A 12556-nucleotide genomic window follows, 5' to 3' on the forward strand; every position below is an offset into this window, starting at 1 on the left:
GGGACTCTACACAGTCGCTTTTTCCGTGGACCTCGATGAACTTGCGCATGGAAGGATCCTTGTTATTGCGATGAACAGGTTTGCAAGGCGTGGGAGACCCTACCTCGAGAGTTGCCGTCGTGCATATTGGGAGACGTGAGGGATGGCGGCCCAAGCTCGTTAGATGGCAGCTGTCCTGTAATTTTGACACTCTAATGCAGACAAATCAAGCTTCATACCTCGATGCTGGCGTCGAGATCTGCGTCAAGATCAGCAAAGCCTCCAGGGCTGCAAGGCGTGCCACAACGTTGTTCCAATTCTCCTAAACTTGACTCTTGTTGTTGAAGCGCTGACAAGAAGTCAAGGCGCATTGAAGCTCGAGACAGCACCAGGCACCCGCAAAAAGGAGGGCACTCGGGGAACGGCACGATTTAAAGTTCGCCGCATTTAGCCAGGTTTGCCCAATCGGATTCCCATCCACGCTGCTCCCCAGCTCGGTCGGGTGCATGGCCAATGCTGCAACCCCGAGGAGAAGGAGGGAGCTTGAGCGCTGGCTCAGGGTCTGCTAGCCACAAGTCCAGAACCACTCCGGACGAAAACAACGCGAATGCGAGTCATGCGATCCAAAGTCTGTTGAATTTCGCATGCGCAAATCGAACCTCATGAAGGAGGCAAAGGAGATGAGCGTCCGCGTGGATTTCTACCACCTCGAAGTAGGCAGCCGTGGTATCACCGGTATCACCGGTTTCACAGTTATAGTATAGCTGCTCTCGGTCCCACCAAACACACAAATTTAATTGTCAACTCGACACATGGTGAAAGACATGCCGCAGAGCCGATGCCCAGGTGCTGTTATGATCGTACACCCAATCGGCTTGGATGCCACACCAAAGCCTAGCGTATCACGATCGAAGACCTAATAAATCCACGCACTATACCGAGGCTCAGGACGTCATGAGGCAAAGTCCCAACAATTTCACGAGTTACACCTTCAGTCCAGGACGTCATGAACGAAGACCAAACAGCTTCACATGCCTCACCGAGGCTCATGAAGTCCACGATCAAAGATCGAGTGGACACTACCGGCACACAGAAAGCCAACACCACGATCAAAAGCTTACTAAACCCGGGTGCCATGACGGAACTTAGCGCATCATGATCAAGAACGCAACAGATTCACAAAGCTACGCCTCAACTCAGGACGTCATTAGCAAAGACCCAACCACACCTCAGCCATCAACCTCGTGATCAAAGACCATTGAACACGTATTTCACATGCTACACTGAAGTGCACAACGTCGCGATTGAAGAACATGCATAAGTCAACAGCAAAGCTCACGAAGCTCACTTCACAAGACACATTTGCAAAGACGAAACCGATTTCAAAGTAAAGTGATTAAAACTAACTAACAACAACTATCATACAACAATCATCCCCCTGATGGCCATCAACAACAGAAACGCCAATGCTTGCTAAGAACTATCGCAGATTTTGAGGTGTGCAACAAAGGAAAACCCGGCTGGTCTAGCCAAAGATGCGCGCGTCCTCTCGTGGCCTTTGAGAGTCGCGGCATGATGATGTGTGTATGTGTCGGAAAACAACAAAACAAGAACGCTGATTTTTGAACGAGCAAAAAACAAGGAATTCATGCCATCATCGGACCAGATACCCGGGTGAAGTTGCAATCATGCAAACCGTCAGTGGAAAGCAGCGCAGACACGCCTGCATTGTAATCCCCACTCTTCGTCTTCCTTCGGCAACAAAAAGGTGTGACCTTCAGACCCCCCGATCTTCCAATCTCTTGTGTTGTCGACATCCAATGGTGGAGGGGGAAGCAAGCAGGAAACATCTGCAAACTCCCATGGCGATAGACGATGACAACGACGACCCAGGTAGGAGGTCGTGGTATCATATGCAAAAAACAGACAAACAATCTCGAACCAAAGGTGTGAATAGACATTACTTCGTCTCAACTCGTCCCCATAGACATCGTCAAGATGTCTATTTCTTGCCGAGCAGGCCACCGACCATGCTCATAGGACCAGAAGCACCCTTCTTCTTGTCCTTCTTGTCGCCGCCACCGAGCATGTCGCCTAGGCCGCCGAGGCCAAGACCGCCGAGTAGCTTGTTGATACCAAGGCCACCCAGGAGACCGTTGACAAGACCACCGAGACCAAGACCGTTGAGCAGCTTGCCAACGAGGTTGAGCACACCCGTCAACAGCAGACCAACAGCAGCGATGATCTGGAAGAGGGGCTCGGTGAGCAGGGACCAAAGAGGGTTGAGCTTCTTCTTGGCGTGGGGCATGTCGGAGATCTTCTTCTTCGCGTTGTCGATGGTGGTGACGACGGAGGTGGTGAGCTCCTTGAGGTTGTCGGCGAGCTTGTACTCCTCGGGTGAGGCTTCGCCGGTTTGCTGGCGGCCCTTGGCTTGGGCGGCGATGCGACCGTCGGGGTCGAGACCGCGGAGGGAGCCGTTGCAGTCGTTGAGGATGCGAGAGCCTTCCTCGATAAGGGGCTTGACGTTATTCACAAGCTCCTCTTCGTCGAGTTCGTCGCGGGGTGTGCGGTCGGCTTGCTCGATGTGCTGAGCGGTTGTTAGTATATGTTTGTGATGTTGGTGGATTAGCAGTAGAACATACCTCAGTGATCTGCTTCATGACAGGCTGGACACGCTGAAGGGTGTCTTCGCAGATGGCAGACATCTTCTTGGCGAGCTCAGAGTCCTCGCGACGCTGCCTCTCCTCGTCGGTCTCATCCTCATCGGGTTCCTCTTGGATGTTCTCCAGGAGAGTGACCTCACCGACCTTGTTGCCATCGTTGTCGACAACATAGCCGTTGTCATCAATCTCGAGACCAGCGCAGTGACCAAGGTCACCAGCAGTGAGACGGCCAACAACATCGCCGTTCTCGTCGCGGACCTCACCTTCCTTGTTGACACGCATGCCAGCCATGGGGTTGACGCGGCGCTCCTTCTCCTCAGGCTCCCAGCGCTCGGCCTTACCGATGACGTTGCCGTTCTTGTCGTTGATGTCGCCATCTTCATCGACCTTGTGGCCGACAAGCTTCTTGACATCACCCTCAGTGACGCGACCGACGATGTCGCCAGAGGGTGTCTGGACGGTACCGTCCTTGGCAACAGTAGCCTCATCGAAGCCAGCGAAGGGACCCTCGGGTCCTGGGTTCTGACCGTGGGAAAGTTCACCACGTCCAATGACGTTGCCTTCGTTGTCCCAGATCTGGCCCTTGCCATCGACCTTCTTGCCGGCAAGGGTAGTTGGGTCACCCTCAACAACATGTCCGAGAACGGTGCCGCTGGAGTCGACAATGTTTCCAGCCTTGTTGACAGTGCAGCCAGCAAGGGCGGAGAGGTCGACCTCCTCCGCTTCCTCCTCAGACCATGGCTCAGCATGGCCCTTGACATTGCCGTATTTGTCGATGATGTCACCGTCTTCATCAACAGTGTGACCAACAAGCCTCTTGGGGTCACCTTCGGTGAGCTGACCAACACGGTTGCCGTCGTTGTCGTCGACAAATCCGTCCTTGACAACGCGAAGTCCCTCGAATCCAGCGAATGGGCCCTCCTTGCGCTCGGGACGCTCGTTGGGAGGAATGATGTCACAGCGACCGACAACTTTGCCGGTATCACCGTGGATGAGACCATCACCGTCGGACTTGCGTCCAGCAAGCTCGCCAAGGTTGCCCTCAACGAGCTTACCGACGGGAATGCCTTCGCCGTTGACGAGGTAGCCCTGCTTGTTCAGGGTGAGACCGTCGAGGATGGAAAGGTCGGCGGGCTCCTCCTCCTCTTCCTCCTCAAGAGGCTCAGCGTGGCCCTTGACGTTGCCGTACTTGTCAAGAATGTCACCATCCTCGTCCACAGCCATGCCAACAAGACGCTTGGGGTTGCCCTCAACAATCCTGCCGACAGTGTTCTCATCCTCATCAGCAACCATGCCGCCTTGAATGACGCGGAGTCCCTCAAGACCAGCAAAGATGCCTTCAGGCTTGCTCTCACGCTCGTTCTCGGGGATGAGCTCGCAACGGCCGATCTGCTTGCCAGTGTCGTTGAAGATGAGACCCTCTTCGTTGATCTTGCGGCCCGCAAGCTCCTTGGGGTTGCCCTCGACGAGGCGTGCAATAGGCACACCCTCGTCTCCGATGACGTTGCCCTGCTTGTTGACAGTCTTGCCAGCAAGGATAGACAAGTCCTCAGGCTGCTCCTCTTCAGGAGCCTCCTCCTCGGGCTCCTCGTAGCGTTCAGCGTGGCCGACAACTGATCCCTTCTTGTCAAGAATATCACCGTCCTCATCCACGGAACGGCCGACGAGCTTCTTAGCGTCGCCCTCGGTGACCTGGCCAACGCGGTTGCCCTTGTCATCCTCGACGAAGCCATCCTTGACAACGACGAGGCCGTCAAGACCGGCGAAAGGAGCTTCCTCCTCACCTTCTTCCTGAGGGATGGTCTGGGCGCGGCCAATGACGTTGCCCTTGTTGTCCCAGAACTGACCCTCGGCGTCGCAGGAGGTACCAGACTTGGAAAGCTTCTTCGCGTCACCTTCGGTGAGCTCACCAACAACATTGCCGTTGGAGTCGATGAGCTTGCCGGACTTGTTGACGGTGAGACCGTCAAGAATGGATAGGGGAGGACGGCCGTCGTCCTGAGCTTCCTCGGCAGCGTCCTCAGCATCCTCAGCAGCATCCTGGGCGTCCTCGGCGGCGTCTTGAGCATCTTCGGCGGCATCCTCAGCCTCGCCAACCTTCTGCTCGACCATCTTGGGCAGGGCCTTGACCTTTCCGATGACGTTACCGTCCTTGTCAAGGACCTCACCCTTCTCGTTGATCTTCTTGCCGGCGCACTCGGAAGCCTCGCCCTCGGTAAGTTCACCGATAGGTTCGCCCTCCTCGTCGAGAACCTGGCCCTTCTTGTTGACCTTCAGGCCCTCAAGTTCGTTGATGTCTGGGGTGACCTCAACTTCCTTGACCTCGGGTTCTTCCGGCAACTCGGAGGCCTCAACCATCTTGGGCAGAGCCTTGACCTTGCCGAGCACATTGCCGTCCTTGTCGACGACCTCGCCCTTGTCGTTGATCTTCTTGCCGGCGCATTTGGCAGGGTCACCCTCGGTGAGCTCACCAATGGGCTCGCCTTCCTCATCGAGAACTTGACCCTTCTTGTTGACCTTGAAGCCCTCAAGCTCATCGATCTCGGGGGTGATCTCCTTCATCTCGGGCTCACCCTCCTCCTCGTCCTGCTCCTCCTCGCCCTCGAGAGGCTCACCAAGCTGCTCCTTGAGCTCCTTGATGGCAGTGAAGGCGGCCTCGCCAGGGACGACATCGACCTTGCCGATGACATTGCCCTCCTTGTCGAGGACCTCGCCCTGGTCGTTGATCTTCTTGCCAGCGCAGTCGCTGAGCTCACCTTCCTTGAGCTCACCAATCTCCTCGCCTTCAGAGTCAAGGACCTTGCCCTTCTTGTTGACCTTGAGGCCGTCCAAGATTCTGGTGTCAAGAGCGCCGGAGGCAGACTCCTTGAGCTTGTCGGCAGCACCCTCAGCAAGTTCGACGGTGCCGAGAACGTTTCCGTCCTTGTCAACAACCTCGCCCTTGTCGTTGACGGTGAGGCCCTTGACGTCGTCGATGTTCTCGAGATCGCCGTCAGCAACGTTGCCAACAACGTCGCCATCGTCGTTGAGGATCTCTCCCTGGGAGTTGATCTCCATGCCCTCGAGGGCCTCGACGCCGGGAAGCTCGTCCTCGACGTCAGCAGCCTTCTCCTCAGCGCCGTCCTTGACATCTTCGGCAGTGGACTTGGCACCGTCGACGGCATCGGTGACACCCTCGGTGGCGTCACCATCTTCCTCGTCCTCATCTTCGTCGTCTTGCTGGTAAGCAGGAAGGTCGGCGGCTTCAGGTGAAAGCTCTGCCTTGGCAATGACGTTGCCATCATCGTCAAGGATCTCGCCGTTCTCGTTGAACTCCTTGCCCTGGATAGCGGATGGGTCGCCATCGACAAGGTGACCAACAAAGTCGCCGTCCTCGTTGAGGATTTGACCAGATCGGTCGGCGGTGAGGCCCTTCAAGATGCTGATGTTAGGCATCTTGTCACCGGCCTCCTCAGCCTCGTTGGCCTGCTCCTCAACCATCTCAGGTGTAAGTTCGCAGCGGCCGACGAGGTCACCATCGTCGTCGAGGATTTCGCCGTTGTCGCCAATGGGGTAGCCAGCGAGGTCCTCGGCATCACCTTCTACAAGGCGGCCGACATTCCTGCCATCCTTGTTCTTGATCATGCCCTCCTCGTCAACTTCGAGGCCCTTGAGCATGCTCAGGTCGGGGGTAGCATCTTCGGCGGCGTCCTTAGCGTCGTCGGTAGCATCCTGAGCCTTGCTCTGGGCGTCCTCAGTGGCGTCTCCTGCAGTGCCTTGGGCATCTTCAGTCGCGTCCTCTGCGGTGTCTTGCGCATCTTCCGCTGCGTCTTCAGCAGTGTCCTTTGTGTCGCCAACCTTGGACTCAGCAGTGTCCTTGGCCGACTCGGCAGTGTCCTGAGCGCCCTCAGCAGTGTCCTCCGCAGTTTCCTGCGCATCTTCTGCTGTGTCTTGGGCAGCCTCCTGAACATCGCTACCAGCATCCTGAGCAGCTCCCTGTGGGTCCTGCTTGGCCTTGCCAGCGAGGTTGGATGCGCGGCCGGCTAGACCGCGAGCACCGCTTAATGCGCCTCCACCGGCTTGCTTGCCGGTGTTAGCGGCCTGCTCGGTGGTCTCTGTTGCATCGTCCTCTGTGTTGTCGGCAGTGTCCTCTGCGGTGTCTTCCGCATCGTCTCCTGCCTTGTGTGTGGCGTCGTCGCCTGTCTCCTCAGCCTCCTCGTCGGCGTCGTTGTCGTCGTCAATGGGCTTGGGGTCGGCCTGCTCTAGTTCGTCACCAGCTTGTGAAACCTTGCCGGTGGTGTCTTCAGCAGCCTCTTCCGCCTTGCCCTTGGCATCTTGGGCGGTTTCCTCGCCCTTTTGCTTGGTGTCTTCGGCGGTGTCTTGTGCCTGGTTCTTGGTGTCCTCGGCCTTCTCCTCTCCTTGCTTCTTCACGTCCTCAGCTTGCTCAGGCACATCGGGGGTGGGGGCGTCCTCCGACTTGGGCTTGTTCAGCTTGGGGGCAGATGATTGAGGCTTTCGTCCGAGCTTGGTAGGGGTGCGGGGGGTGTCACCCTTTCCAGCTGCTGGGGAAGGCATGTTGTTGAATAGAACGCTCGAGACGTTGTAGGAGTTGTCGTGTCCGTGATTCACTGTGTAGGATGAAGTGCTGTAGGAAGTAGCTCGATGATGGCCGCTTCCTGACACGTTGCTTGATATAGACTGAGAGCGTGTAGACCGGGGGGAATGTCTATTAGGTGTTGGGGGGAAAGAGTAGTACGAGTAGTTGTGGGAGGAAAAGTGTTCGTCGGTCATATATCAATTGACGAATGGTTCGTCTTTGTAGGGATCAGAAAGTGCGGAAGGATCACAGAGAAGCAGGCATTTATGATAACTACTCCTCAATTGAGCATGCTGGAACGGATGACGTCGAATGCTGGTTTCCAGGAGCAAGAGCTTGCGCCTCAGTTGTGGAGAGGCAGAGTAAACCTGCTTTGGCGCCATAGTGTGTGCAACGAACAGGAGGAGTATTGCGTCACACTACTCACAAGCTCCAGCCTCGAGCGGGGCGTCAGCGCATCCTGGTGGCATGGCCTCCACTCAGCGTGGTGAGACAAGCGGGTAGCTGCTGCAACAGGGGTGGGAACGGCCTGTGGCTGGAATTGGGATGGCCTAACATCGTCGATGAACCGCGGAGAGCGGGCTGCTGCCAGGGTTGGAGTTGAATTGCAGCCGGAAGTGGAGCTGAAACGCTCTAGCGAAAAGGCTGCCTACGGTACTCTTTGCACTGGACGAGGTTAGTTTGCAGGAAGGATACCAATGGCATGCAGGAAGTGAGGTTGGGGAGACATGTGTCATCTCAGGCAGGCCAATACCGGGCTGTCGATACGCCTTCGCAGGCATGAGTGCAGTGCGAAACGAGCTGGTGGAGCAAAAGCACACAGAGCCCAGGCCCGATCGACGGCACTGTGGCTGGCCTTGTCGAGCATCGGGTACAGAATCCCTGGCGGGCGTGTTTCCCTCCTATCATTAGGGCGCATGCAGCAGGATGGAAGAGCAAGTCGTGCCGTGTGTGCAAGCAGGTTGCAGCGACGCGTATGATGTTGTCGGGCGCCTGACGTCATGGTGTCGGGAGCTCCCCTGCTCAAACGTCGCTTAGCGGGGTCGTAGCTTCCTTTTGGCGGCCGATCGCTGCATGCTACCAGTCTTCGGTACCACCATCGTGAGCACCACCAGCCATCACCGCGACATGCAAGACGGCATGGGAGATGAGGGACCCTGCGGCGGGCGGAGATCAGGAACGACGGAATTCGGAAGAGTGATGCCGAATAGCTTCATGTCCGAAGAGACCTGCGCTGTGGTTTTGATGAAGTTGGACTGTGCCGCGATGAACGGCGGGGCTCCAGCGCAACGGTCGGGACGTTGGCCGCATCCCAACTGCGAGTGACACCACGCACCGCTAAGAGGCTGCAGCAAACCCAATCGTTATATTCCCGTGGTACCTACCTCCGGGCAATTCATTGACCCTGACTTGCAGCTGTTAGCTGTCTACCGCAGGAGTATGCGCAACGTGGTTTCGATCACGACAAGCCGTCTCGATCGAGACATGTCCGTCGTACCCATAATTATCCTCGCGCCACAACTGCACAAGCAATTCTGCGCAGACGCACGATCGATCACTTCATCTCAGGTACCCCTATCCTGCCCGCTGCCGAGTCATGCCCAAATAACAGGTTGTCAAACAAAGACACATTTCCCAACCCCCAAAACAAAGATGGAAATCTGGGTCCGTGACGACGCGTATGATGTCAGTCGCCGCCGTTCGTAAGAATGATGGCGGCACGGAACGGGGTCCGCACGCTTGGAAAATTATTGTCCGCCACCGAGTCAAGCAATTACCTGCTTTCTGGTTCCTGGATTCTGCGTTTTCGATAGACGGACGTTGATCGCGCGATGATCGTGCAATGACACGCGCGAATAATGCCACATGCATGCTATCTTTAGGAATGCTATTCGTTCTACGACTTCAGGTCTACCGATGGTTCTAGGCAAATCGACAACAGAGGATACCATGACCACGCGAAATCAAGCCACAGGTAGAAGGCAGGGAGGTGAATATGGGGTCATGCAGGAACAGCAGCAGCCCGCTTCGTAGCTCGCATCTCAGCCAGCCGCTCACATCGCGGGGGCAGACTCCCGACGTCCGTCAGGCGCAATCCCATCTTCGACATCTTCCCCCGACTTGCTCAACCACTTCTTCCTCTTCTGCTTAGCGGCCTCCCGTTCTTTGGGTGTCAGGTCGCCGGTCTCACCGCGGTCTCGACTGAGCCTCTTCCATATTCGCCGTCCAAGACTAGTCTGTTTCTTCTCTGCCTCTTTCTTCTCAGCTTCCTGCGCAAGTAATTGCCGTTCTCGTTGCGCGCTTTCGCTTTTGTCTTTTTGCTCTTCCACCTTCCGTTCGTATTCTTCCGGGTGCACGACCTTTGTCTCGGCCTCCTTGACGTGCTCAACCCCGTGCTTGAACTTCTTGCGTGTCTTAACGTAAGCTTCAAGGCCGACGAGGACAGCATACGACCGGGAGATGGAGACACGCGACATGTCCACTCCGTTCTCCTTCATGGAATGTACGAACGCACGGAAGTTCTTCGTCGGCGGGCGGTAGTGGCCGGACAGGGGTGAGAGGCGCCGAAGCTGACCATCCTTGACTCTGATCAGACCTGCGGCAGATATGCGCGCACCGTGAAGGAACGAGCTGTGCTGGAAAGCACCCGATTGCTTGATCCCGACGTACAGGCGGAAGGATGTGTCGGCTACCTGTGCTTGCTTAGTACATCTGGCCGACGGAGGAGAGTGCACATCTTACGAATATCCATGAGTTCGGCTTCACTGAACTACGGAGAAGGTGGTTCAGAATAGTCGCGGCTGACACATGTTTGAGTTTCGAAACGCCCTTAGCTTTGTCGAGGTCCTCATTGACGTAGTGTTCTGCCTCCTCTGCCTCCGCATCGCTCTCAGATATAGACGAGCTTGAGCTCACCGAGATCATTGAACTTCGCCGCAGGGTCTTGCTTTGTCCAGAGTGCAGCTTTGCTTTGGGACCGTAGGCAGGAGTGTCATCGTCGACCGGTACAATACCGTTGACACTATCTTTGTACTCCGTGGTCGTGTTTAGGCGCTCTCCGTTCTTTGCCCAGCATAGACGACCTTCGTCGTCGATGGTGACTAGGTAGTTCTGACGCTCCTCCCGCGACAGGTAGCGCACCCGCTCTGTGTCGAGCCTCTCTCTAGAGACGGTCGGATGCTCAAAGTGCCTACCCTCGCCATGGTCGAGCCAGTAGAAGAAGTTCTCGTGAGTTTCTGCCTTCTTCCACTGCTCGTGATAGGCTCTCAGGTTACTGCCGTAGCGATGCTTCTGGTCCACCATCTCCAGGAAGTACTGGAGATCCATCATCTTGGCAGTCTTCTCGCGCTCCGCCTTGGACTCGTTCTGCTTCCGCCGCTGTTCTGTGTGGTTCTCGGGCGCATCCTCGTCGTCCGTCTCTGAGGCATCGTGGGGGTCGTCGGCGCCCGCTCGTCGCGCAATCTCGCCGACTCGTTTCCACTTCTCGCGCGCTGCTATGGAGTTCGCTCGTTCACGTGCTTCGGGAGTAGTGAGGTTGTCGCGCAGAGCCGCGTCTTCCGAGCGCGGCTTGGGCTTCGTCGCATTACGCCATTTCGCTTGAGAGGTTTAGCTTGGGCGCAGTAGAGATGGTGGAAGACTGCTAACCGTCGCGTATCGCCTGGTACCATTAGCCACACCTCTCTATGTAGTGCGAACGTCTCCCACCTCTGCCCAACGTGCGCTAGCATCCAGGCCCATGCCTTGGAGCTGCCTGCGCTCCCGGTAGCCGCGATAGTTGCGCTGTATCATCTGCGCGGCTTGCGCTTGCTCCTGATCGTCTGTCCCCATGTGCGACTTGCGAGCCGCAACATCTTGGGCGCTGACCATTCTGGCTCCGTAGACATATATGTGGCGCAGGACATTGAATCAGGCAGAGGGTGGTGGGTAGGTGAGGCTTGACAGCTGGATTTCGGTGGGGCTAGTGAGAAGACATCCCTGCTGTTCGGCTTTTCGGCAGTGGCCGCGTCATCGCGCATCGCAAGGTGAGGAAACCACCATCTTTTACCAACGGCTATAGCAACGGAAAGTATCGCTTGCAGTCATCTGCGGGCATTCCATTGTCACCACTTCGTAACAAGTTTCCCGTGACTTTAACGCTCTCGCGCGACGCCCCCGGTTGAGCAGAGCATGGGTTGTTTACAATCTCATATATTGCTCCACAGCATGGCGGGCACTGATTTGTATAGACTAAAGACATGAACACAGCTTCGAATACTTCGAGAGATCTCGTCTAACCTCCAGGACTCTCAACTCGATTTCTAAATTCCCAAGCTCGATTTACGGTACCAACTCCTAACTTGACGATTCGATAAGTCGTGTCTACCAGGTAGGTTAGCTCATCTGCGCCACAGCTGGGATATCACTCCCGATCCATGGAGGGCTGCGAAGGGCCTCTTCCGTCATCATGTTGATCCCAGCCCCTATTAACCTCAAACGTCGACCCTTCGAACTTTGCACTCCCCTCATCATCTCACAATCTTAATTGACCACCATGACTGAAACATCAGCATTGAAGCGCGCAGCATCCGAAGACCTCGACGTGTCCAGCGAAACGTCTAATGGGGTGAAGAAAGCCAAGAAAGTCGGCACTACGGACCCAACAACATCAACAGCGGAGCTAGAGAGTATTGGAGCTACAGAACCAGCCCCAGCTCGCGGTGAACCACATGACGATGTTGCATTGCAGCAGGAACATGCGAAAGCCAAAGACATCAATGACAATAGCGGCACTTCTTTGCCGCAATCCAACGAAATCGATCCAGCACCAGCACCTACCGAAGCAGACGGCGTTAGCAAAGACGAAAAATCAGTTTCGCCTGACGGTAGCGACGAGGACTACGATTCAGAAGAAGACGGCGATGACGAACCGTACGGTCATGGTCTTGAACGCGATCCCGACCAAGGTGGTTTGGCGATGGCCCCCCTTTCCGCCGAAGATGAGTTGGCGGTAGAGATTGGACTTGCAAAACAAGATGATGAGTTTGATGAGTACGTCAAAGAGCATGGTGAGGAAGTTCTTTACGAGGATCTAGCCAGCGACTCGGACGACAGCGAGGAAACAGCTGACCGGAAACGGGAAGAGTTGACAGAATTGGAGAATGATTTGGATGCTTATTGATGTTTCTACATGTTTTTGAGGCCTGCGTGTCTTTGCAAGACTTTCCCATCGTTATCAAGCTGTAACAATATGTTCAGATTGACTTCACGCTTAGTCATACAATGTCTCCATTGATAACTGGAGTTGAAGTTTTATAATTCTCCGACCTTCATGTGCTTAGTATTTCCCAATCTCAATCTC

The 12556-nt window shown here is 55.7% G+C and overlaps 3 protein-coding genes across 3 annotated transcripts; 1 reads left to right on the top strand and 2 right to left on the bottom strand.

Moving 5' to 3' along the window:
* Window positions 1-1981: 1981 nt before the first annotated feature.
* J4E85_009345 (uncharacterized protein) lies at window positions 1982-7196 on the bottom strand (the record flags this gene model as incomplete). The annotated part of the gene is made up of 2 exons (XM_051473569.1): window positions 1982-2566; window positions 2622-7196. The coding sequence occupies 2 exons, from the start codon at window positions 7194-7196 to the stop codon at window positions 1982-1984; spliced, it is 5160 nt and encodes a 1719-aa protein (XP_051322774.1).
* Window positions 7197-9272: 2076 nt separating this feature from the next.
* Window positions 9273-11085, bottom strand: J4E85_009346 (uncharacterized protein; the record flags this gene model as incomplete). Its single annotated transcript, XM_051473570.1, has 4 exons — window positions 9273-9911; window positions 9961-10814; window positions 10864-10876; window positions 10924-11085. 4 exons carry the CDS (start codon window positions 11083-11085, stop codon window positions 9273-9275), a joined length of 1668 nt encoding a protein of 555 aa, XP_051322775.1.
* Window positions 11086-11749: 664 nt separating this feature from the next.
* On the top strand, window positions 11750-12376 carry J4E85_009347 (uncharacterized protein; the record flags this gene model as incomplete). Its single annotated transcript, XM_051473571.1, has 1 exon — window positions 11750-12376. The coding sequence occupies one exon, from the start codon at window positions 11750-11752 to the stop codon at window positions 12374-12376; it is 627 nt and encodes a 208-aa protein (XP_051322776.1).
* Between the last annotated feature and the right edge of the window lie 180 nt (window positions 12377-12556).

The sequence above is a fragment of the Alternaria conjuncta genome (assembly GCF_024043145.1).
Source record: "Alternaria conjuncta strain BMP 0040 chromosome Unknown scaffold_16, whole genome shotgun sequence".
In the NCBI taxonomy this organism is placed as follows: domain Eukaryota; kingdom Fungi; phylum Ascomycota; class Dothideomycetes; order Pleosporales; family Pleosporaceae; genus Alternaria; species Alternaria conjuncta.